The following is a 25,803-nucleotide window of genomic DNA, read 5'->3' as shown; positions in this document are numbered from 1 at the left end:
TCCACCAAATTTTATATAGCAGATCAGAAAGTGTTCGAAGTCATTGACAAAATCATCTTGTTGTAAAACTCTAATTAGATATACACAGGGCTATGTGTTAGACGTCCCCCAAATCACCCCCAGTTTTGACAGTTCTCCAGTAGGTCTCATGGCTGTGATTTGTTAAAGCAAAAATACACAAAGCAGAATCAGCAAAGGGAAAAGGTACATGGGACAAAGTCTAGGGGGAGAAAAGGAGTCTTCTCCCAGTGGAGTCACACAGGACATGCTTAATTCTTCCAACAACCAATTAGGACAACACACGGGAAATGTTGCCTGCAAGGAGGCTTATTAGGGACTCAGTGCCCAGGGATTTTATTAGGGGCTGGTCATGTAGGCACCCTCTGCCTAACCTGTTCCAAAATACCAGACTCCCAGAGAGAAAACAAGTGTTCAGCATAAATTGCATTGTTTTTGCCCACAGTTTAGACACAGTGAACCATTCTTAACAGTTTTGAAAATGATAGGAGCCCTCCCGAAATCCAAGTGGCCAGATGCCAGCCAGGGGTCAGTCTTGCTAGTAGGCCTTTCTAAACTTAGGCCTGCTATGTTAATGCGTATCTGCACAGGATCTCATTATCTTCTAATGGAAAAGCAAGGAAAAAGATTAATGGAGTTAAAACATAAAGCTCAGTCTTTAAGTTTCTCCTAGATCTCTGGCTTGATTGTAAGTCAGCTTGGTTTATTTATACAGATCATAATGGTCACTTCTGAAATTCAGGAGTACAAAAATCAGAATGCCTGACTGCCCTTCAACATATTTCTTAGTTGTTGCAAAATTCTTGGATAAGATTTTACTTTTGGCAGGGGGCTAGACCTGCATTTGGATAACCTCCTACTTTGCAGGGAGTTTTTCCTGTATAAAGCAATCTCTTAACATTTGTGAACTTCACATTCATTATTTCCGCTGTTTATGAGCCACCCTAAAGGCCTGCGAGGTGTCAGTTATCATTTTTTTGAGATGTAAATGTGAATGGAACCCCAAAGCCTCTCTGCAGGAGGCAGTCCACTTAGCTGACCACTGAGCCTGCTGCCTGTGCTCTGCACATTTCAATACTATTTATTCTTGTTACAGCAGCAAAACTCATTGCTAGTGCTGATGATGCAAGTGTGGACTTGTATAAGATAATTAGAAATAGAACATTTGAATAAACTACACAAGTGGAATTTGACAGTCTTTTAGATCCATGGCATCCCAGTAGCATTTGGAAACAAGAAAACAAGGTTCAGGTGACAATTTTGGGGCATTTCCCTCTAGCACAAAGGTTGCTTATCAAGTGAGCAAACAAGTGAAAAGTGATGGATAATTCATGTAAGGATGGGCACAGGAAACAGCTGCAGAGGAACTGTGGAGGGAAGACCAGCGCATATGCATAGATTTCATGTGAAGTCCTCACAATCTTCACAGAGGCTGAGATTGGTTCTTCTGCACTGTCATTTCACTTCTTTTTGGTTCACTTGGCTATAAATGTACCACTTTATATAGGAGGTGAATCTGAAAGGCTAAATACTCCACAGGCTATGGCTTATTTTCTTGTTGATTCTAGTGAACTTCCTCCAGGTGGACAGCAGTGCCCAGGCTGTGGCCAAAACAGCTCCACAGACCCCACGGATGTGGTTCACATCAATCACGAAAGTTTAATGATATATGTAGTTCTTTCCTGTTTTATGAAGCTTTTTTTAAAAAACCATGAGTATCCCTTTTTCTTTAGTTAAATGAGAACTGTTCTATGTAGTGTTTCTTTCACTAAGATATTAAAGGAGCTAACTGATACTAGCATGAGAGGTTTGAAAGAACACTGTAGAATGAATAAGTACCTTCCTCACTGACTTTCCTGCTGTTTGAAAGTATAAAACTTGCCTTGCCTCAGGTTTTAGCAGAACAAACCTCTCTAAGTGACTTATTAGAGCTGTCTTTTGCGCAGTATATAGGACTCAGTGCCAAATAGGTGTACAGGTGGCCCTTAGTTAATTTCTTCTTCTTGTTTTTTTTAAGCTCTCTAGCTAGCATTTATCTACTGAATTTCTTTTCTCCTTAGAGATAAAGGAAAGAAAATCATTGAACATTAGGATGATCACTTACACAACATTTTTTAGTGACATCTTTCAATTAATAGTTACCCTAGTGGTTGACTTTTGTCACTGCTCCTCCTCCTGCTAGTAGGCATTTAGCTGCTGTGTGGTTAATATTTTCATTTTTATTAAGTAACCACTTGGCAGTTATCACTGAAGTACAATTTATATCCCTGTTCTCAAAATTCATTTTGTTTTAAATAAAACGTTGTGTTAGAAACATATAGATTTTTGTCAGCATTTACCTTTATTCTGGTCAAATGTAATTTACAGAGAGTTTAGTGGAGATTCAAAAATATTATTAATTTTATAAAAATATTGATTGCTTAAGACCTTGGATTAGCCTGAGTAGACATCTACTAACTGTGGGATCCCTTATGTATTTGATGAGTGTAATTTAAAAAGTTAAATGAAGGTGAATTGTTGTTGTGAAATAAAAACCTAACTTTACAGTCCGACTCTCCTGATGTACCTCTAACAGGTACTTTCTAATAGAATAAACTTAAAATTAATTGTTGGATTTCATGTCTTTTGTCACTAGATAATTCAACCGGTAGAAATGTTACTCTGTGAAAAAAAAGTTACTTTCCAAAATGTTCTGTTATTTAAAGTCTCATTTTGTCTCATGTTTTGTGTTAATATCCTAGTGAATCAGTATTAGCATACCGTACCCTCTGTTTATTGTTGTATTCTTTCTCTCCCTCTTCAAGACTCAATGATGAGGCACGGCGGCTCATTGCTGAATTGGGGAGCACATCTATTACTAATCTTGGTTTTAGAGACAACTGGGTCTTCTGTGGTGGGAAGGGCATTAAGACAAAAAGCCCTTTTGAACAGGTTAGTGTCTTAGACTCTCAGAATTAACAAAAACAAATTCTGTGAAACCTTACGGTACATATTCCCATCCCAGCTATTTGAAAATCAGATAGGCCGGGCGCGGTGGCTCAAGCCTGTAATCCCAGCACTTTGGGAGGCCGAGACGGGTGGATCACGAGGTCAGGAGATCGAGACCATCCTGGCTAACATGGTGAAACCCCGTCTCTGCTAAAAAAGACAAAAAACTAGCCGGGCTCGGTGGCGGGCGTCTGTAGTCCCAGCTACTCGGGAGGCTGAGGCAGGAGTATGGCGTGAACCCGGGAGGCGGAGCTTGCAGTGAGCTGAGATCCGGCTACTGCACTCCAGCACTCCAGCCTGGGTGACAGAGCAAGACTCCGTCTCAAAAAAAAAAAAAAAAGAAAATCAGATAAAGCAGATAGTAAATATGATCATATATTTGTCATAAATTCTTGGTAATCAGTTATTTGAAATAACCATCATACTTTTAAATTCAAAACTTAAAAATTCTGCACAGGAATATTTTTTCCTACAGGACAATGCGTTGGAATAGGATTACCTACCTTAAGCCTTCTAGGAAGCTTTAATTATTAAGGATTTTAATTGAGCTTTGGATTTTACAATCACTTAAGTTTGGAAATATTTTAGAACTTAGTAGAATGTAAATGTTAGTTTTTGACTAGCAAGTAATCCTTTAAAAGCATCTGCAATGTATTCTTTCAGCTGTTATTTGAAGGTCTGCCATGTATGTGATACAGCCTGAGAGTCACTCATTTAATATCTTGACCAGTAATTTATATGAACTCATTGTTGACATGAGTATTATTGAAATGAGAATGTGTAAAATGTTACTGCAAATCAGCAGTTTACAAAGGTTTTTTAAACTGTGTATTATTACTGTGTTCCAATAGCACATAAAGAACAATAAGGATACAAACAAATATGAAGGATGGCCTGAAGTTGTAGAAATGGAAGGATGCATCCCCCAGAAGCAAGACTAATGGAAATGTGGAGAGAATTGAAGAAAGCGCACTTTCACTATTAATGGGAGAGCTGTAAATGGCAGAGCTATGTGTAAATATTTTAAGAGCATGCAGCCATCTTGGTGTGTGCATGAGTATTGTCTCTTTTGATATCAGGATTATTTATTGCTAACGTAAATAGATAGCATTGTAAATAGTCATCACAATGATCAAATCACTGAACCATGTCTCTGCACATTTCCCTAAAAGTACAATGTTTAGTCTGCTGTGGTAATACATATTTTAAATTCTAAAAGCATACCCAATGTGTAACTGAATGGATCGTGAAAAATATATTGATATATATACTAGTTGCTGTGAAAATATCATGGAATAATATGGATTTTAGGGTGGATACTTTATTTTCTTTTATACCTCTATATATTGCCTTGTGGTGACATTATCTTTTAAATTAAAAAAGAGATTTGGCTAGTTGTGTGTGTAATGTTACTTTACAGTCCGACTCTCCTGATGTACCTCTTTTCATGATCTTTTTCTTTCCTTCCCAAGAAACTGAGGAATGTTTAATATGAAAACACACATCGGATATGTGAAAAAGCACAACAAAATTCTTAATGTACACAGTAAAGAAGTAAATATGTAAATGTAGATGGCATTTAGGACCACAGCTTGCTGGATTTGTGTTAGCTATTGGAATAACTTGATTTTGTATAAGCTATTTAGAGTGAGGCTGGAGGTGGCAGTTTTACAGAACTGGAGAACCAGGCCAAGTCCCCTCCCCAACCTAATTAGGTCATTCAGGACAGCTAAGTCAGTATATTTAGAGCAATACTAGCATATGTTTTTCTTAATTGTTATCAGCATTGACCAAGTGGTTTGGAAGGAGGCATGCTTTAATATCACAATAATTTTGATTTGTAAACCAAGAAATTAATCCTGTGTTTATCTAACTTCATAATAGCAGTTATTGCCCGAAGCTATAGTGTCTTATTTACAAAAGTTCTCATTACTGGGTGGACTGATAACATTTAAAAAATAATTGTGTTTGACCCCAAATGACTTTATACCCAATTCTACATAAAAATATAGAAGATCTATCTTTTTTGTTACTTTCAGATGTTCACTAACTCAGTTTTTAAGCAGAAGTTTTCAGGGCATTAAATATATGTTGTGTAATGAAATATCTCAAACTGGAACATAAATTTAGTGATCAAACTGCCATTCATAATGTAAGGCAGCACTTAAATTTCGAACCTAAATTTTAGATGGATTGTATAAAAAATCCTAAAAGCAGTATCTGTTATTTAGCTGTAAACCAAGTTGGAAGCTATTCAGATAATTTCTTAAATATTGATGAACTTTGGAGTACTGTTTCTTCCTTCAAACTGAATGTAATTCATGAATAAATGCACCTTATATGTTTAAACAATTTTTGTATACTTTTGGGATTTTTGGTGCTTATATGCTAAATCACATTCAGCATGTGTATTTTGACATTTAAAATACTTCTCTCAATTCTGTAAATTAAAGGAATAGTTATTTTACAGTTCCAGGGATTGTGAAATAAATGTCACTTTTTTTTAAATAATGAAAATAAATACTCTTGGTTTTGCTTTGTGAATTTTTTTTTTTTTTGTATTATCTAGCAAAGTAATACACCTACAGAACTTCACAAAAACTCACACAAGGTTTTTCAAGTATTTATTATACTAACTTGGAAAAAAATTGTTGCTGTGGTTAAAAATAGTAATATCCTCAATGTATCTTAACATGTAAGAAGCTAAGTAGATGGCAGGAAAAGCCCTTTTATTAAGACTGTAAAAGGATAGATTTTCCCGATATATAAAATGTCAAAAGAAGACAAAGATTGGTTATGTAACTGCTGTGGTTTCCTTTTGTCTCAGTTCAATCTTGTATAGATTGTGCCAACTTAACTTGAAAGCAATAACTTTATACTACATTTTCAGATACCTCTTTAAAATCGGTTTTAGACATGAAACAGTGCTCATTTAATGTTAAGAATTTTCTTTGTTAAAATCAAATTAACATGGACATAGTATTTGAAATGGTGCTTATGGGCTTATCGATGCATATTTTTTATTTGTAATCCGATGCTGTCCCAGAATAAGTGTATTGTAATACGAATGTTAAAATTGAACAGAGAAAGCAGGAAAATAAGTGGTATTTGGGAAATTAAAGAAAAATTGAACCAGAGTCTTTATATTCCTGAATTTAATTGGATTAATGTGAAATTTATCATTGTTCTTTCTATATTCGACTTGTTTTTAAGTGAATCAGCTATTTTATAATTTTATGACAGATCAAAGCTGAGTTCATTTAGCCTGTATTGCTGTTTATACTTTAAAAATTTACATAAATTATGAATAACCTGACCAACAAAGTTATAATTTCAGTTTGGTCAACAAACTGTCCCTTAATTGAATGCAAAATGTGCCGTGTTCAGTTAGTAGAGCAATTAAAAGTGGAAATTCATTTAGAATACTTTTTCAAAGGAATATGAGAGAAGTTGCTTGTGTTGATTAGGGAGAAGATTTGCCACTTAAACCTCTTCAATTATTTCAACCTCTTGTACAGCAGTAAATCCATGTAAATGTAGAGCTATAGAGTAACAGATTGCACCCTTGCATTCTTCAAAAGGATTCTCTCTTCAGAATGATTTTTCTACCACATACTTGATTTTTGATGATCATATGCTATAACTAGTTAATTTCTATTTCCCTCAAAACTCTCTCAATTTATGCCTTTCTCTGCTTGCTCCTTATTGTGATCCTTTTTGTTTTTTTGGGTTTTTTTTTTTTGTCCTTTTTTTTTTTTTTTTTGAGTTTCCAGTCAAAGGCTAGATGGAGTGAAAAGTAAGCAGGCTTCGAGAGGGAGTGTCAGTCATTTGTTGCTAGACAGCATGAAGAGAGCATCAAAGGATGGTTCAGGCAGCATGGTAAAAGCCCTCCAGGGAATCTAAGAGGCTCTTCTGCCATCAGAACCTTCCTCCAGGCCAGTGAGGGAGCAGACACCTTGAGGGAAGCTATACTGGGGAAACACTTGGAACAGTTAGATATCTCTTCTATGAGTGGTCAGAAAGGAAAAGGGACTGGGAAGTTCTCAGGTTAAAGACAGAAGAGATGTTTCTCTTGGGCTTGTCCCATGGCAGTTTATAAGCAAAGCTAGCATGGGGAAGACATCTTCGCAGTACAACTAGTTCACAGGTGCAACCTGTTGCCATTACTAACCTCACTGTTCAGCTCCGCATCAGTTGTGCCAACCACTGGGGTGCATTTAATATTGAAAGAATCTGAAGCTAAATTGATAAAAGATACTTCCTTTAGTCAGGGAAAATTGACTTACAACCTGCAAGCTCATAATGTTTCATATAGTCTGCCCATATTTCCTTCACTTGATAGCCAAAGAGAAAAAGGGCTGAAAAACCTTTAAAGAGGAGAGAATGCTGTAGCGGGGAGACAGTGTGGCATAGTGGTTAAGAGTGCAGACTTGCCTAACATTCGTCTCTTCCACTGAACTACTTGAGGACTTTGAGGAAGTCAGTGTCCACCTGTAAAACAGGGATAATACCAGAATGTTTGTGGTGCCTACCACAGAATGTGTGCCAGTACAAAGTGCCTGGCACAAAGTACTCATTCAGTGCAACTGCTAGTATTGCTGTTATTAGCCATGTGTCTTACAGGCATCTTAGCCCAAAAGAAGATGTAACAAGTCAGCCTCTCTAGCTTTCCAGTCCCATCATACCCAGCCAGAAGGGAGCCATTAGATGACCTGAGCAGTAAGGTCATGGGAGAGGATTCATTCATCTCTTCACCTGAGTTTGACCTCCAAACCTCCAACTTCATATTCTGCCTGCCTTTTCACTTATTACACATTGACACCAACTCCCCTTCACAGGTAGAATTCAGGCTTTTATGTATCTCCAGGTAGCTAGCATTTTAAATGGTTAGTTTATCTCCATGTATTTTGGTGTATTATCTTCAGGTAGCTAGCATTTTAAATGGTTAGTTTATCTCCATGTATTTTGGTGTATCTTCAGGTAGCTAGCATTTTTAATGGTTCTACTTGATTGCTGGTCTGGCCTTCAGAGGAAAGTATGTGACTTAAGCCAAAGAGGCCGGGAGCCCTTGCTGACCTCTTCTTGTGGCAGCAGCTGGTTGATGAGCCTCACTAGAGAGTGCAGACCTTGATCCCTGCTCCTAATGACCTCACCACCCCAATTCCCACTGCAGGGCAGGGTGGCATCTGATCATGGTGGGGAAGATGCTGGGGCTCAGCTGGCCCTCTCTGATGCGGAACAAACTCAACAGTGAGGCCAGTGACTTCCCTACCAAATTGTAGCCTCCTGTATCACCCGTGGAATAAGATGGCCGATGTGGACATCTACCTGTTGAAAAGAATTGCTCTGTTTTTCATAAGTATATCCCTCAAAGCAGAGGAGACTAATGCTAACCCTTGGGAATCTTTTAGCAAAAAGCCCAGTGTGAGCCTGTGAAGTTCTCTGATTGTAAAACTTCACATGAATTTTGCATTTTTTTTTTTTATTATTTACAGATGTTGGTATTAACATGGAAATCTCAAATTATTTTAAATTTCAACTCCAGAAACGACTTAGCTTTTGTGTGCTCTGTTTTTTTGGAAGGCTGGTTACAGAAGTATTATGTGCTCTATTTGGCAAGAACAGAAAGGAATCCCAAGGAGAATGCATTGTGAGTCCAAGCTCTGAGAAGAGGAGAGATTTAAAAGCAAATGATGGTTGGGCTATGGTTAGAAATATGTTGGGTTAGTGAGTAGAGAAGGCAGTATTCCCTGAGAGTTGTGGTTTTCAGTGGGTAGAAGTAGGAGAGTCAATTGGTGAGGATTTCCTTAAGGGTAAGGAATGAGCAAGAACTGGGCCTTAAGTCCTGCCTCCTCCTTACCTGGGGAGTGCAGCCTGCCCCGAATGGCTTCCTGTTCTCCCTTAGGGAAAGGACTTAAGATTTAAGGGAAGTGAGCTCATCTCCACACTTCTATGGAAATCTGAAACTTTTGACCAAGAATGAGATTGACAGCTAATTCTTGTGGAACTGTTAAGACCTTACAAAAGGGTGTTAAAGTTATATTACGGAAATAGTCTGGATTAAGTTCCCTCTGGTTTTAAAGCACTGGGTCTGTTGGATATAGGCACAGTCACAGGAATTGTGGCAAGTAAAATTTTGAAATCATTCTTATATTTTAAAATACAGTTTCTCAAAAAATGATGAATTGGGCATTTGGGGAAAGCAAAACAACTTTAAGCCGGTGAAGGAAATAATTTCTCACACTGAGAAGTGAAATTTATCTTTCAGTTTGCAAAGTTCCTGTACTCATTAAGTAGGGGATGTGATAGAGAGGATTTATCCCATTCACTTCTGCAGGTTTCCCATTTCGCTATTGTGTCCTATGCTATTTCTTGTCTTGCATAGAACCTTGTTTGCCAGGGAGTTTGAGATAAAACAATGACAGTGGATAGGACTAAGAGGAAGTAAGGATTATGTACTGGCAATACATAGGTAGTTATTGATTTCCATTTTGTATATCTACACCTTTCATTGGTTTCCAGAGAATTTGAGGTATATTTAAATGTACTAGTATATTTGGTGATATTTCTCTCACCAAAGAGTAATTAGGGGCAACAAGTGTTAGGCAGGAATCTAGACCCAACATGGCGGCGTTACCCGGCGTAGCAGGCCTTTTGTGAAAGACTCCCTTCACCCTTGTACACACCCGCAGACTTACATGGGTCAGAGTTCTGGCTGGGCAACCACACTCCCCCATGACCTGCAGCTCACCTGCATTCCACAAGTTCGTAAACAGCAGTTTCGGTTAACAGCTTCCAAAGACCCCTTCCTCGTGACCCTTACTCAACTCCTGCCCTAGCAGTTTCAAGACCCCCCAGGCCCTGTTTGCACGACCAGCTTCCCTACCTCTCAGGCTATAAGAAGCCCCTACCCTCCTCCCTCAGCGCGACTTCCTCGGCCCACGCCTTTGGACCAGGAACCTCGCCCGCAAGCCCTAATAAAAGGCTATTCTCACTGCCGTTTGCCCTGTGTCTTCTTCGTTCCCGGTTCGGCTCCAGCCTCAGTTTACCTTTACAACAAGGATCTGCCCTTTATTCTTGGCTAAACAGGGCCAAGAAAATGTGGGCCATGATCATGGGTGTCAGGTGGTTACTAAAATGTAGAAGGAAAGGCTTCTTGGCATCTGTGGAGTAGAGTTACGGTGATGGTTCTGAATGGCCATCTGACAGGGAAAAAGGCAGCCCTCAGCCACTGCCATTTCTGCCTTTCCAGTTCACATACACGAATCAGATGCTTTTACTTACTCTGCGAATTATAAAGTCACACATGAAACTTTAGTTTGTGTTGACTTGATTCTCCTTTATTACTTTACAAGAGAGGCCACTTTTGCTAGTATGATTTTGTTTCAAAAGGTTTTAATCTGGTGCAAACCACCTCCAGTGGTTTTCCTTTGGATATGAGTGTAAACCATTACAAATAGTAAATTTTAATCCATCTTTTAAAAATAACACCTTATGTAACATTTGGCTGTAAGCACAACAATAAAAAGGATGTAAGTATTTATTTTATGTCACACTAAATTAGTTTGATCTTTACCCCTAGTTATTTTCTTTTGGAATGGTTGTTAGATTCTTGCACAATCCAACTGTTAGCCACATTGCAATCTAAAATAGAAGTCAGCGTAAGTCACTTTGGGCTTAGTAATCAAGAGGCAGTGTATTTTAATTTTATTTCATAGTAAATTCTAAGATCTCAGCTCTCCCATCACTTCGCTCCCTACTTTTCAACCAAGTTTTATATAACCAAACCATGAAGAACATCCTGTAACTTTCATTACATTCATAAATCCCCTAAACTCTTTAAATGGCATATGTTTGTAAACACAGTCTGACAATTTTGATACTGTGAGAAGCGCAATAACAATGTAGTGGTTAAGGGCACAGACATTGAAGCCAGATCATTTTGTGTGACCTTGGGCTGGGAACTTACTGTGTGTCTCAGTTTCCTCGGCTGTAAAATGAAAACCACAATAATGTACCTACTTTAAAAGGTTGTTGTGAAGATTGAATTTTTATATGTATCTCTTTCTATATTTTTTACTTAGACTAATACGGGTATATGCTAAGTGCTATGGAAGTATTTGCTAATATTATTTACTCTTTCAAAGTAAATTAGTCCTTTCCTGGTGTATCACTGTGTTCCTTGTCATGCCATGCTATGTGTCATCATCGTCTTGCCCCCAAGAAATGTCATGATTTATCACATCTGGTCTATAGCAAAATTTAAATTAATTTTAAAAAGGAGACAGTCAACTTTCTTTAATAAGGGCTTGTCTTGAGGAGTATTTGAGGTTTCTGGAGATAGGATTCAAATTTTTCTTCCCTCAAATCACCTAAGGTAATCAGTGTTCCAGGTCACTACCTGCCTCTAAATAGTGAGTTGAATTTCTCAATCTTTGATGACCTTTGGGAGGTGATGCAAAAAGGATGAACAACTCACCAAATTGCATAGAAATAAATACTTTGATGAGAAGCTTTGCTGTTTCCACCTTTTAAACTAAGTACAAACAAATATCATATTAGTACTAACAGTCCTGGAGAAAATTAAAATGTGTTTTAAAATCCTTACTGTGCATATCACATGGTTTTAAAGCTGCCAAAATATAAGGTCACAGCATCTAATGTGTATAATTAAAATTTTATTGTTATTTTTAATATAACTATCATAGTCTCTTAAAATACAGAACAAAATGACTATTATCCAAATTGTGAATAAAGAAATAATGCAGTTGTTTATATTAAAGAGAATTAATGTGTTGTTAATGTTGTATAAAGTACTGTTATCAGGAAAATTATTCAACTTCCTAATCCAGATGTTACAGATAATATCGTTTAATATGTTTTTCTTGACTTCGTTTCAGGATGAATCATTGCCTCTTACCATTGCCTTTATTAGGCAGTTCCAAATTTACAAAGAAGTTGAACTCCTAAATTGAAAAATAATCCACTGGAGCACCTCCCTTCGCCCTTTAACATTATGCAAGGTATTTAAACAAATCAAAGCACTTCGTACCCACATACATAATCCCCAGTGCTTATGGCTTGCTTTGTCTGGGGTGAGCTCCATGTGATACCAAAAACTGTCTCCTAAACAACTCACTAGTACTGAGGCATATAATATCTTTGATGCCCAGCACCCAGGTACTCCTTACTGTAACATAACACCCTGGTTTCCTTTAGGAAAACCTCTGTATTCTCAGCTGTGTAATTTTAGTTCCGGGGAATCCCACTTCCACTTCCAGGGTCATGATGGCCTTAAAATGGATCAGTGTAGCTACGGCTTACCCAAAACTCCCAATGGTCATGGTAATTTTTTCAGAGAGGCACATTTAATCAATTAGAACCATTGAGACTCAGAAGACCTTTGCTGAACCCTCTGAGAAGGAAAAGATTTTCTTTCCATCTGTGTGAGCAAACCAGAAAAGAACTTCTTTTCTTGAGGATGGGACCCCTCTTTCCTTAGAATGAGTGATAGGTAGGAGAATGTGAGGTCTGGAAGCATGGCAGCCATGTTGCTAAGAAAAGTAGAGAGCCGGGAGATGTTGGGGGTGGGAGAGTTTGGAAGAGGTTGGGACACAGCACCGCATAGACCCTGAAGTAGAAGACTTGGCTAGTAGCCAGCCTAAAGAGATAGAGAGAACTGAGCCCAGGGAACATGGTGTGAGCTTATGGATCAAGCTTCCCCTGAACCAGTCACAAATTTGGAGTTTTTAGTTACTGAGTCAACACATTTAATGTTTAAATCAGTCTGGGTTGAGTTTTCCATTACTTGCAACATAAGGGGCCCTAGTGAATGCGGGCAATGTGGTTTAGACTAGATAGGAGACACTGGGTCCCAGACTTGTGTTCCCAGGAGCACCATGGTGCTACCTCTACCATGACTGGGGGTGGGATGGAAATGGGCTAAGAGCAGGCTGTCAGCCAATAAGACAGGTGATGGCCGGGCGCTGTAGCTCACACCTGTAATCCCAACACTTTGAGAGGCCAGGGTGGGTGGATCACTTGAGATCAAGAGTTTCAGATCAGCCTGGCCAACATGGTGAAACTCCGTCTCTACTAAAAATACAAAAATTAGCTAGTCGTGGTGGCACATGCCTGTAATCCCAGCTACTTGGGAGGCTGAAGCAGGAGAATTGCTTGAACCCAGAAGGCAGATGTTGCAGTGAGCCGAGATCGGGCCACTGCACTCCAGCCTGGGTAACAGAATGAGACTGTCTTAAAAAAAAGAAAATGAAAAAGACAGGTGAGAAATATAAGGATGGCTTCCATGGTGATACCAAAGGTAAGAAGAAAAGAAGAACCCAAAGATACAGGTTTGGAGTTAGGAAGAGTTTTTGCTTAGGCATCCCAGAGAGAGGTGCCAGAATTAGCATCACTGTTTTAAAGGAATGGCTGAACAGTAATCAAGTGTTTGTAAATTAAAGGCTGCCTGATTCTCACAGTCAGTTGATAAGGTAATTATGAAAGGTTTTCTAATTAATAGAAGAAATTGGTTGTTAATAGACACTACAGTCTTCTGTTTTTTTAAAATGGGTGATTATGTTCAAAGAAGATAAATAGATTTACTTTGAAAAAACAGGCAGGAGAGAGTGTCTATTTTCAGATTATTCTATTCAATGGATGCTAAAGACTGGAAAACCACTTTTAAACATGCACTATATTCATACATTTGACATTTCTGTGTCTCTCATTTAGTAAATAATAACTTTGTCAAATGTTACGATCACAGTTAAATGCTTAGTCTTGATTTTAATATTAGACCTGAGACATTTTCCATGGGTTTGCTGTTTTTCAAAAATTGCTTCTCTGTCTCAGTGAATAAAATTAAAGAGAAATAGAATGAAGATGGTAGGGCAGGGAAACATTTCTTTATCTTATTAATAAGAAAATGAATATTCTCTCTTTGTCCATTCTGAATTTAGAAAATCTATTTTTTCTATATAATACTGAAATATTTAACAATTCATAAAAACATAAGCATTTACATTAAAATACAACCTTAAATAGAGCCCTGTAATTTTTACCAGGAACCCTGTAAAATATGACGAATATACACGCATGAATATTAGAACAAGAAAGACCACTCAACACTCAAATAGAAATGCAGCATTACATAAAATATAATAAATATCCAGGATATCAAATCAAACTGATCACTATTCTGATTTCGATTTTTCCAGTTAAGACTTTTACTAATATAATTTATTATAATAACCTTATGAGTTAAGCATAACTAATGTGAAAAGAGAATTCAATTAACCTTACTGCTGAAATAACACAATTTTTGATATTTTGCAACATATTTTAATCTATAACATGTAAAACTGTCATTTTAGCAAGAAATACACATCCATATAACTAACTGCTAAGTTAAATTCTCTTCGATGTCCAAAAAAATAGTGTTAGTAGTATGAAAGAAAAGAGAAGCTAATCTTATTTATGAGATAATTTTACTGCCTTAGTTCTTGGGCTTTGTCAATAAATGTTGTAATATAGATCATATAACTTAAGTACTGTATTTACAAAATCGAAACCTTTTAAACAAAATACTATACAAAACACTGTCTTTACACATTTAAGGGGTGCTTTTCTTTACAATGTATGAAATTGTATTTTTACCTCCACTTTTTACCTCTACTTTTCCCACGTTTCAGGATCCTCCCCCCTAGTATCTCAGAGGTGGGTTTTTAACCATTGAAACTGGTCTGTGATAAAAGTATGAATCTAAAGATCAAAGATTGCTATATACCTTATGGAGGGTTTTCCAGATTCTCCCAGTGAAAAGGCACTTAAAATCTAAATCATTCATTTTACTCTTTACTTATTGTTTCTTTGTTTGTCACTAAACGTCTGTAACGACCATTTTTTTAGGGATATTGTATCACTTAAGAAGATTCTTTTTTTGGAATCCTTCCTTTGGAAATGCATGAAAGGGTAAGTCAGCACCCAATGCTTATGTTAACTTTTCAACATCTTCTGTCTACGCACAAGCAGTATGATTTCTTCAATTAAAATACTGAGAGAATAAATGAGATTCATGTCAATGTCTCCTTATTGCTATAAGAGGTGTCTTTTAAAAATGACTAATGTTCACCCACCATTATTGAGTCCTGTAACTAAGTTCCATATTCAAGGATCTTATCCTGAGTGTGGCAGGCCTCCTGGCATGAGGGATCTTTCCTGTTACTTCTTGCTTAGGAAACAGATTATCTTCCTCATATGTCAATATATATTCCCCAAATCACCAAAAGGTGAATATAAACCTTTTCAACATTAGAATCCGAAGAAATCCACACGATCAATGGGTTGATCAGTTAAAGGAAAATATGTCGATCAGGTAAGGGAAACTCTCAGAGAGGTCCAAGGTTCTGGGGATTCCACTGCAAGAGTCAACTTTACTAGCTGCACAGGGAGGGGCACCCCTCTGGTTGCAATGCCATTGTGTATTGCTGAGGCGTCTTGTCCAAGGCTGGATGGAGTAGGTTACTTGCAAGTGTGGACATCAGTCATGCTTTCACACCTCCTGCAACGGACATAGCAGCACCAGATGAACTTACACTCACACCGCTCCACGTGCCGGACCACGTGGGTGTTGTAACCTCGGCCACAGCAGAGGAGGTTGCAGCCATCTGCACCCTCTGATGTACGGTTGCATTCTCTGCCTTGTGTCCCTGGGATTCCCAGTTTCTTATCTTCTACACAGTAGTTGGGAGACTTATTAACATACAGCAGATCATCCTTGTGGATTGGTATTTTCCTCTGATCTTTTTCTCTCCTGCGCATTTTCCTCTTTATTTTGTCTGATATTTGGATACTGTTTTCATATTTATCCTTCAACAAATGGCCAATCTTTTCAAAAGAAGACATGGTTTTCCAGCATGTTTTCACAGCACAGGAGCCGGAAACTCCGTGGCAGCGGCAGTCTACTGACATCAACTTGGCGACAGCCTGAAACCAACAGTAATCGTGTTCAACTATCAATCATAAAGTGTTTTACTCAACAACAGAAGCACAGTTAATCTAATCAGTTAACTTTCTGGCTGTATTTCCTCTTGAATAAAAATGATGGTTTTGAACATAAATGATCTTTAAAATTGCGTAGGCTTCAAATGTTTTGTTCTTTTGTTTTTGTTCCAAATGTTTTGTCCAAATTTCTTGACCCTTCAGAGCAAAACTTTCCAAGCTGTATTTAAAGTAGTGGACCAGACTATTATTGGAGATTATCTGTGATAACAAAAGGAAATGACTTCTATTTCTAATCCCTGGTCTAATTTTGAATGTGGTAGGATGCTCATGCATGCCTGTATGTTCCTGATACCATTCAACACCTTGTTACTCAGAATACAGCTCAGGGACCAGCAACACCAGCACCACTTGTGAGAAATGCAGACTCTCAGGCCCCACTCCAGACCTACAGAACCAAAAGCTGCATTTTAACAAGATTGTCATTAAAATTTGAAAAGCACTGAGAGAGAAGTTACCCTCAGCTCTCATGGTGCATAGAAACATCATGGAACTTTACAAATAACCAGTGCTGAAACCTCTCAGATTCTGATCTCATTGGTTGGGATGGGGGTGGGGTGTCCAAGCCATGGGACTTTCACAAAGCTGCTGAGATTATTTTAATGAACATCCAGGGATGAGACCTATTGATTCAATTGAGAGTTCTCAAGTTTGATCACTATGAAAGTCAGTTACATACAAAGGGAGGGGTGGAGGTGGTGAACTATGCTATCCCCTGGTTCCAGGCCACATGAGAAACTATGACAAATCTGGTTTAGTTGGTCAAAAGGAGAAGGGGCTACAGTATGGTGGCTCCCCCCCCCCCAGCAAATTCTCCTTTTCTGGAAAATTAATTCAAAACACATGCCCTATCCTCAATGAATCAGTAGCACTATCCTAGCATGGAAAAGGGGATAATGTTTATGTAATTTTTTCAATTATAAGTGCTAAGTTCAGTTGAAACAGACTAAGAAATTAAATGAAACTACATATATTTGTAATAGTCCAATGCCTGGCACACACTAAGGTCTCAATAAAAGCCCCTTTCTCTGAAAAAGAAGGTACAGTTAGAGTTGAGATAAACATTTCCAGTAAGGCTAGGGGTGCAAAAACAATATAGAGATTTCAAAAGTTTGGGACTCTAATCTCTTACATACCAGGCTAGCCAGCATAGCTTCCTTCAATCCCCAGACGATGGCAGAACAGATTAATAAATCGTCAGGGCTAGCTGTGGAGTTGACGTTCTGTCAACATGCTGGGTAAAATGAAAGATGGATCCATCCATTCAATAACTTGGAAATTATGTATGTAATCTCACCAAAGAAAGGAAAAACCTCACAGTTTAAATTCCACTTACAATTCTTATCAAAACAATAAAATGACAGGGGTCTACACTTTGCTATTTTGTATCAAAGCTGACATTGACACGTTTGCAGAATATTATGTTTTCAAACAAATTTTTAAAATGTCTGAACTATCTAATAAGACAATATTACACACAAATTATAACATTTGCAACCTTAAATAAGAGCATATGGTATTGATTTATGCAATGCTTGATATTTCTTAGTAGTGCACATAAGCCTTTTTTGAATTCAGAAAACTAAGAAACCAATAGATGTATCTATTTCTTCTTAACCCAGAGCAAAAGGTGTCCTGCGATTGTATGACAGCAATTTATAAAGTATGACACAGAGGCTTGTTTCTTTAAATTTATGGCATTTCATATTCACAAAACCCTCAATTCTTTAAAACATTTCTGGGCAATAAAATGTTCAGATAAATGTGATCTGCCTACCTTTGTTCAAATTTTAAGCTCCCAAAGGTTACGAGGAAAAGCTTAATCAGTGCTGGGTAATAACAAAACACAATTGTCCAAAGAACACTAAAAACATAACAATGTATGTTTCCATGTTTAAGTTGATCAGCCTTCTTTACAATCATCACTTAGTGATTTAAAGCTGTTTCTCCCCAGGATCATGACTGAGGAGCCAACTTTTTCTTTTATTAGCCACTTCAGACATCATGTAAGGTGTTGCCAATTTGTACAGCATGAGGGACAGAGTAGATGCTCATCAAATACTTATTGAATAATTGGTCCAGCTCGCTTGAACAGTTTTATCTCATCCTCTGTTGGTAAACTGAATCAAGAGGGAGTAATAAAAACCACCTTCTTAAACACGTGTCACTGCTAAGAGGTTAATGGTATTGTTTTGAGCCGGCTGGGCTCTCTCTTTCAATTCCTTAGCTTTAGCCCCATCCACAATAGTATTATTCTACGAAAGTTACGCACTACATCATGATGAAGGATAAAAAGAGAGACCGATTTTCACATTCAATTACATCACCTGCTGAATTCGTATTGAAATTACAGAAAGGTTTCTCTCCTAGAAAATTAGCCCTTTTGCATACATACATGGAATTTATAATTTTTCAGTGATGACAATTTAAAGAGTTTTATTCTATTACCTTTGAATTATAGGTGTCCCTAACAATAAACATAATAAAAGAAATAATATCTTTATTATATATGATACATATTATTTTTGTATCTTTGAACATCTATAGAGGTATATACATATTCTTAGAATATTCTATTTATAGGTATATCTATCTATCTATCTATATATTCTAGGACAGAAACATAAATGAACTTCAAGGGAAAAAATAATAACCCGACATGGAATTTAAAATATTATACCCCCCTAATACTCCAGGGAAAGAATTTGGACAATCTGGAATTAGAATAAAGCAATGTAATCACTATGCAGAAATGATGAAATGCAAAATTCAAGGACAGATAAACACACACACATACACAAAGTTTAATTCTACAGAATTAGAATTCTGCTTCTCAGAGCACATTTTAATAAATATTTTATCTGATTCAGTTTTAGAGGACGAAATTTGTTGCACATAGTAGCTAGTTAATAAGCAGTTACTTATTATTTCAATTTTACAGAAAAAGTCTGGTTAAAACGTTTGTCTTACATGAGTAAAGCTGGTGATAAATAATATAAGGTATTTATATGCATCAGGATAATTTTAGTAGAATAAGGAAAAATAAAAGTGGAAAATGCAAGTATATTTAAGGAAATTGCACGAACGTTCCCCCAAAAAGTGTATTCTGGAGATTTTCCTCCAGGATTCTTAATTAATGTTAAATAGCCATTCTGAATTACAGCGATATCACCATCATTTTCTGCTAACAGGAACATAAGAGAATAGCAAAGGAATGAGTGCTGTGTGGTTATGAGAAAATTCCTTTCCCTACTCTAGTTGAGTTGTTAAGGTTTATAACGATATTAACAGAGGAATGTTTTGTTAACTATTGCAAACAGATGTGCACATTTTGGTGGAATATTTTTAAACTATGTCAGAGCAATCAGGAGGGTAGCATTTAATCTACTGGATTCCTTGTATAAGTTTTGGTTTGATAAATTTCTAATGAAGTGAAATAGGAAAGATGCATCATTAATACTTAATGTAAACATAGAAACGGCTTGAGAAGTGGTTTAAGAACTGATGGGTTCCACAATTTTGACTCAGAGGTAATGTGGCAGTTGGTGATTGTTTTTCAGTAAATTACTTTGTCCGAATTTTACAAAAATGGCCAGAAAATTGTTGTGGAACGTTTTGTGACTAACATTTCATTTTCTCAACTATCAGATGATCTAAGTTTTTATAAAAATTGCGACATGAGGTTGGATGGGTGTACGTAGGATTTCTGTTCCTCTGACCCATTTTGTCCCTTTCTCTCCAAAAATATATTCGAACCTACTGAAAAGCAAAACACTATGTGTTGTTCAACTGCTTATAAATATTCTTGGAATAGGTCAATGAAAGTTTGGGATTGAGCCCTTCCCACTTTGTTGAGTTACTCATCATAAAACAAATTATGGGGTAGAGAAACTTAAAAGTTTATGAGGTGGACATGGGAAGAATGGAAATATTTTAAGCACACCAAAAGAAATACCCATAAATATTCCAAGTCACATTATTCCCAGAAGTTCTGCCCCTGGAAGACATCACATCATTCTGTTAGCCAATCACCATTCGGCAACATTATTCTTGGAGTCATAACTTTAGGAATGGTGTCAGAAACCAAGTGGGAATCAGAGTATTTAAGGTTAGCGGTTAGAAAATCATCTATCCTGCTCACAGTACTACTAAGCGCCAGTACCCACATTTCTCTGAACGCTTTCCTACATTTTGAGTTTGTGATTTTGAGGCTAAGAAAATCAACTCAATTGAATACAGACCTGGATTTTACTCAGAAGAATATGCCTATCAGATTAAAATCCTAATTGCCAGTGTTGAAAAAACTGACTTGATTGCTCGTCCATGTTAGACAATAACCAGGAAACTTCTTTTATGGTGTTTTTTTGTTTGTTTGTGTGTTTGTTTTTGCCACCAACAGAAAGAAAAATGCAAAACTATGTCGAATTATAATACCTCATGAGAAAATAAAAACAACAACAAAAACAGCAGCATAGTACCTACCAAATAACCAGGTAAATGTTTTCTAATATTTTAGGATTTCATCTAAATGTGAAACAATATGAACCAAAAATGAACAATGTGAAAAAATGATTCAGTAGAGAAAACTCAGAGATTTACACAAAATGTACATATATGAATAAATTGAATTGTTTTCAAGTCAGTTAGAATAATAGCAAGAACCTAGGTAATGTTAGAAAACTATTTTTGCCAACAAAAATGGATTAAAATTAATGGTGAATAGGAAGTGTGTTTTTAATAAACTCAGAATATAAGTAATAGTTTAAGATTAATATTAACAGTTACAGAGAGGAATATTACTACCTAATTTGAAAAACACACAGTATAAAATAAAACCAAATAGCTGCCGAATGTTACCAATAAAAATATATTTTAGAATGCTTTAGGGTTTTTTATAGGTCCCAGGATGATTTTATTTAAGAGAATCAATCACAACCTGAGTTTTTGTGTTCTGAATTTCTAGTTTATTAAAAATCTCTACTAAATTTACTTAAAAAATGGCTAAAGGAGATTTAAGGTCTGTTGATAACAAACACTCATGTATTTGTTTCCTTGTTTTAAAAATATATTAATTTGAATAATCTTATCTCTAATTTTAACTCCAGAGTTTTAAGAACATATTTTTTTTAATTAATATGCTAGAAATAATAAAAATTCCCTTATTGGATAATATTTATATTGAAGCAACATCTCACTCATTTTTTTCAAAATGTAAAACCTTAAGAGTAAGAGACATGTGCATAACTATGGAGTTGGGCAAGAGTTATTCTAGTGAAATAAACTAACTTTAAAATTTTTATAAACAAAAATACATAAAGGTTACATAGCTATTTACTGACATTCCTACTTTCTGTTTTGCTATTTTGAATTAAATATTTAAATTGAATTAAAATTCAAATTTGTATTTGAAGTCTTACGGTGATATATTTACTGACTTTTCTGTTTTTGTATTTTAAATGGACTAAGTAAAGAAAACTAGAGGTAACTTGTAACTATTCTAAATAGGTTCTATTTATTCACTTTCCAAAAACGGAAAACAAATGCAACATATACTTTTAAGATTCCTAAGAGATATGGCAACTTGTTTTATTTATTTCAGAAGAATGTGGCAAATTGCAATAATTACTTTTGGACCTTTATAAGTTATTGAATATTTAGAAAAATATATGATATGTGCTAATATTCCTGTCCTGAAAAAGTTTATTGCAACATAGAAAATATATATTCATATAAAAGATTTAGACTCTTTTAGAAAACTCACTATGAATTGCCAACTAAGTCAATTATGTTGTAGAACTCAAACTTTATTGTGTCAATATTCACTAACATGAATATGTATAAGTCGAATTTAGCTACAAGAATGATGCATTTTAAGAAAATAGTATAAAAATGTAGAATTCATAAAAGATGTTAATTGCATAGCAGTTCTTCAAATGTACCTCCTCTGTATCTTTAAGATACCGATATTTTAAAGTATCTATAGATTTAATGTATCTATAGCTTCTTTACGCTTAGGAGTATTTATGAATTTTAAAAATTAACCTACATTGCTTTATAATAAAATAACTACCCTTAAAAAAAAATCTTTCCTTTACAAAAAATATTAGTTAAGGATATGCATTCCCTAAGAATGTTTTCTAGAAAAAGGTAAGTACAAAACTGACAACGTGGTTAGGAGCCATTGCCATCTACTAAAAAGTAGATTTTTAAAAACATAATAAAAATTCAAATTGGGGAAAATGAAATTTGACTCAGTCCTATTAGAAAGGCATACACTGTAGACCCTATTCTGGCTCCACGACTAAGCGGGTAGAACCAATGAACCCTACAGGCATTGTGCATCTATTATATTATAATTAAAGTTTTAGAGATACACAGTATACAGCCACAAACACATCCTATAACATGGTTTAACTCAGAGAACCAAAATTGTGGTTAGTACATATTCATGAAAGAGTATATATACACATATATATTACACATATGTAATATATATGCAAACGTGAATATATATATACACACACACACACAAACACACACACACATGCATATTTATTTATTCTAATCAAAGCCTCCTATTCGTCCTCTTACCAGAGAAGGAATTTTTCAATTGCTTACTATGGATGCTTTAATGCATATTTATTTAGAAAGGATAATTTTCTACTGCTGTAGTCTTTTAAAAACAATATTGATTTTCAGGATCCCACTTGAGGGCTGCCAGTGTTTGGTTTTTAAGTCATTTGGACAGTTTCATCCGGATGTGTAATCCTAGTTATTTACCTAAAGGCACCGAATTTTGATTATTCCATTTTCTAATACATACCTGCCTTCCAGCTTCATTGTTATGTAGGTTCATTGCTAATAGTACTTTGTTTTCTTTGCCCGTGGTGTTTCTGATGGGAAAATCTAGGAACTTTCTGCTGAACCACATGCCATACTGGACATCATCGGAGCAGCCCCCCCAGTGCCATCCTTCACTTGCTGAGCCGCCGTTCTGCAAGGTGGTGTCACAGGAACACTCTGTCATGTTGCCTGCACTGCATGACCTGGTCACAGAATGCACCAGGCCTGCAGCCATCACAGCATAAATAAATGCTGTCTCTTTGGTGCCTAGAAAAAATATAAATTGCTAAATTAGAGACCCAGGCAACTCTCTGTTTATGTTCAGAACAAAGCCTCCTACTCATCATCTTACTAAACAAGTAATTTTTCAGTTGCTTACAATGGATGCTTTAATGAGTACACATTTAGAAAGGAAGATTTGCTCTTGTTCTAGTCTCTTAAAAAGCAATATTAATTTTCAGTATTCCACTTAAACAGATTGTCATATTCTACATGGTCATACATTATCCCTTTACCTTAAAATCATCTCTTTATTTTTTAAATTTGAAATGGATGTTTGCACCCAGTTCAGTGCATAGTTGACAGTCATAGCTCAGTAATACATACTGAATTAAAAATTCTTTGCATAGATACTGTAAACGGTAATACAACACCCAAAGAAAACTAGACTACTCTTCTTTTTAAATGTAAAATGTGCTCTCACGGAACACAAGCTGAACATTTTGGTGTGATTTATCTGCATAAATAATACGTGTCAGAATGAAAATTAAAATTAAGGAAAGACCAAAGCAATTAGTAAACGGTACGGTATACTTTCACATTAAAGATTAATCTCACATTAACATGAAACGGTTAAACATTTTATATAGTATTAGCTAGTCCTCTTGCAGTCTTAAGGCAACGAAAGGTAAGATAATTAAAATATCACTAGCAAAAACGTAATTCTATTAAAAATATTGCATATTGAAAATGATGCATTTAGCACACCTGCAGTAGAGTTTGAGCTAAAATCTTTGAAAATTAAAGTCCATTTAAATATTAATAAAGTGGACTAGAAGGGAATCAGCAGGCGACTTTTTTTTTTTTTTCTTTCCAGATGTTTAGTTTGGAGTAGAAACAGTTTCATGCCCGTTGTCCAATAAACCTTTTCAACAGCTGATGCATTTCAGCAACTGTGAAGAACACATCTATTTTCTCTTTATTTCTTTCTCTTTCTCTCTCACTCTTTTTTTTTCTCTCTCTACGGGGGCCAGGGCTCCTTCGGAAGGGCGTGACGGCCAAAACGCCGCGGGGGAGGTGCGCAGCTCGGCGGGGGTGCGCGCAGGGACTCAGTGGAGAAGGGTCAAAGGCGGAGGGGGAACGGAAATGAACATGAAAAACGACAGCGCATCTTTCAGCGCCCCAGTCCGAACATTCTTTGGATCTGCTGATATTCCAGGAACAATCCTGGCTCCCTGTACCTTTATCCTTACCAAGTCACTACGCACGTGGAAGCAGAACTTTGTTTTCCTGCAGCTTCCCGCGCCGAGGGAGTGCGCCGGGGAGGGAAGAGAGAGAAAGGCCAAAGAAACGAGGAGCGCACAAGTGGTCCTGCTCAGGTTTGCCGCACGTTGGGTGGTCACGGACAGTCGCTTTAAAAATCACCATTATTCTGTCAACTCGGTGCTCATAGGAGCCAATAAAGGTGGGGCTTCGCTGCAATTAGCCACTTGTCCAGGACTTGGTGCGCAGCGGAGTTGGTTAAATCAAAGCAGATGCGGCAGCCGCGCCGCATTCCCCGCTGCCGACATCATGTTTCTCCAGCTGGTCACCCACGTAGGGGGGCGCTACGGGGTCCGAGGGGGTCGGCGGGCTAGGAGAATTAGAGTTTTTTTTCCAACTCTGGCGGGGCACCGCAGGAAAGAGGAAGAGCTCCAGCCCCGAGCGCTCCGCTCTGGACCTGGGGAGTCACCTCCCTCCAAGCTCGCACCTGCTCCCCAGGTCTCGCCTCTGTAGCTCTCAATCCCCGTGCACTGAAGGGCCTCTTTTGGAACTTAGAGAGCTACAGGACCACATAGCGCTATTTACTTTATTTGGAGGCACCGGTGGAGGAGTTGCCGCCTTCCATCCCCCAACAACCCCTAAGGTCCCAGGACTCACCGCTGCTCAGCTCGTAGCCAAAGAGGGGGCTGGCGCCCATCGGGGCGGTGGCGGCGGCAGCGGTGATCATGCAGTTCCATCTCTCGTGTCTGAACTGACTCCTGCACTCCTGAATGCCCAGCCGGGCGCCCTCTCGGATGCTCGGCAGCAGGTACGGCTTCCTCTTGCACAGCTCCTTCTGGCGGCTGTTCAGCGGTAAATTGGCGCAGCCCAGCTTCTCTGGAACCCCGAAGGAGGCAATGCCCAACCACCTGTAAGACACGGCCGCCCGCAGAGTAAGCCGCTCCCGAATCCCAGATGTTTTCCGAAAAATTAGGTCACTCGTCCGAGGGTCCCCGCCCTTCTCCCCCAGCCTCAGTTGAAAGTTCCCTAGGATTGGGCACCCCTTTTGCCACCTACCCGATGCGTCCCTGCCACCTTCATACTCACATCCAGTTTCCTTGGGCTCCGTAGGGGAACAGCACGAGCAGGGCTGCCCACAGCGCGCACAGGCGGGCCAGTCCCAGGAGCGCCGCCCTGTCCATGGCCTCCGCATGGAGTCCCCGAGACCAGCCGCTCCTCTTTTGCACCCCCTCCCCAGAGGCCCTTCGGGCCGCAGGTCAGTTGTCCAGCATCAAGTTATACCTCGCCCTCTTCCTCCTTGCATACAACATTAAAAGCCAGCAGTGATAGGGGCTCTCAGCAGCTTCGTCCTCGTTTGCAGGGAGCTGTAGGAGAGGTAGAGAGAGCTGCTTTTGGGGCTTTCCTCCTGCG

The 25,803-nt window shown here is 37.7% G+C and overlaps 2 protein-coding genes across 4 annotated transcripts in view; one reads left to right on the top strand and one right to left on the bottom strand.

The window, feature by feature from the left end:
* The window catches only part of LOC111550177 (protein FAM3C), a 48,131-nt gene extending 42,581 nt beyond the window's left edge, over positions 1-5,550 (top strand). For all 3 annotated transcript variants that reach the window (XM_023223450.1, XM_023223451.1, XM_023223452.2), the window contains 2 exons: positions 2,823-2,949; positions 3,858-5,550. In XM_023223450.1, the coding sequence (XP_023079218.1) occupies positions 2,823-2,949; positions 3,858-3,947 (217 nt within the window). In that variant the 3' untranslated portion in view covers positions 3,948-5,550. The remainder of the gene's footprint in view (positions 1-2,822; positions 2,950-3,857) is intronic.
* A 9,135-nt stretch (positions 5,551-14,685) lies between these two features.
* Positions 14,686-25,574, bottom strand: LOC113224821 (protein Wnt-16). Its single transcript, XM_026454315.2, has 4 exons — positions 25,480-25,574; positions 25,051-25,301; positions 22,892-23,178; positions 14,686-15,993 (listed from the first exon to the last, which is right to left on the bottom strand). The coding sequence occupies exons 1-4, from the start codon at positions 25,572-25,574 to the stop codon at positions 15,529-15,531; spliced, it is 1,098 nt and encodes a 365-aa protein (XP_026310100.1). The 3' UTR covers positions 14,686-15,528.
* Between the last annotated feature and the right edge of the window lie 229 nt (positions 25,575-25,803).

Source organism: Piliocolobus tephrosceles, unplaced genomic scaffold, assembly GCF_002776525.5.
Source record: "Piliocolobus tephrosceles isolate RC106 unplaced genomic scaffold, ASM277652v3 unscaffolded_40, whole genome shotgun sequence".
Taxonomy (NCBI): domain Eukaryota; kingdom Metazoa; phylum Chordata; class Mammalia; order Primates; family Cercopithecidae; genus Piliocolobus; species Piliocolobus tephrosceles.
This window is presented reverse-complemented; position numbering and strand designations above follow the sequence as displayed.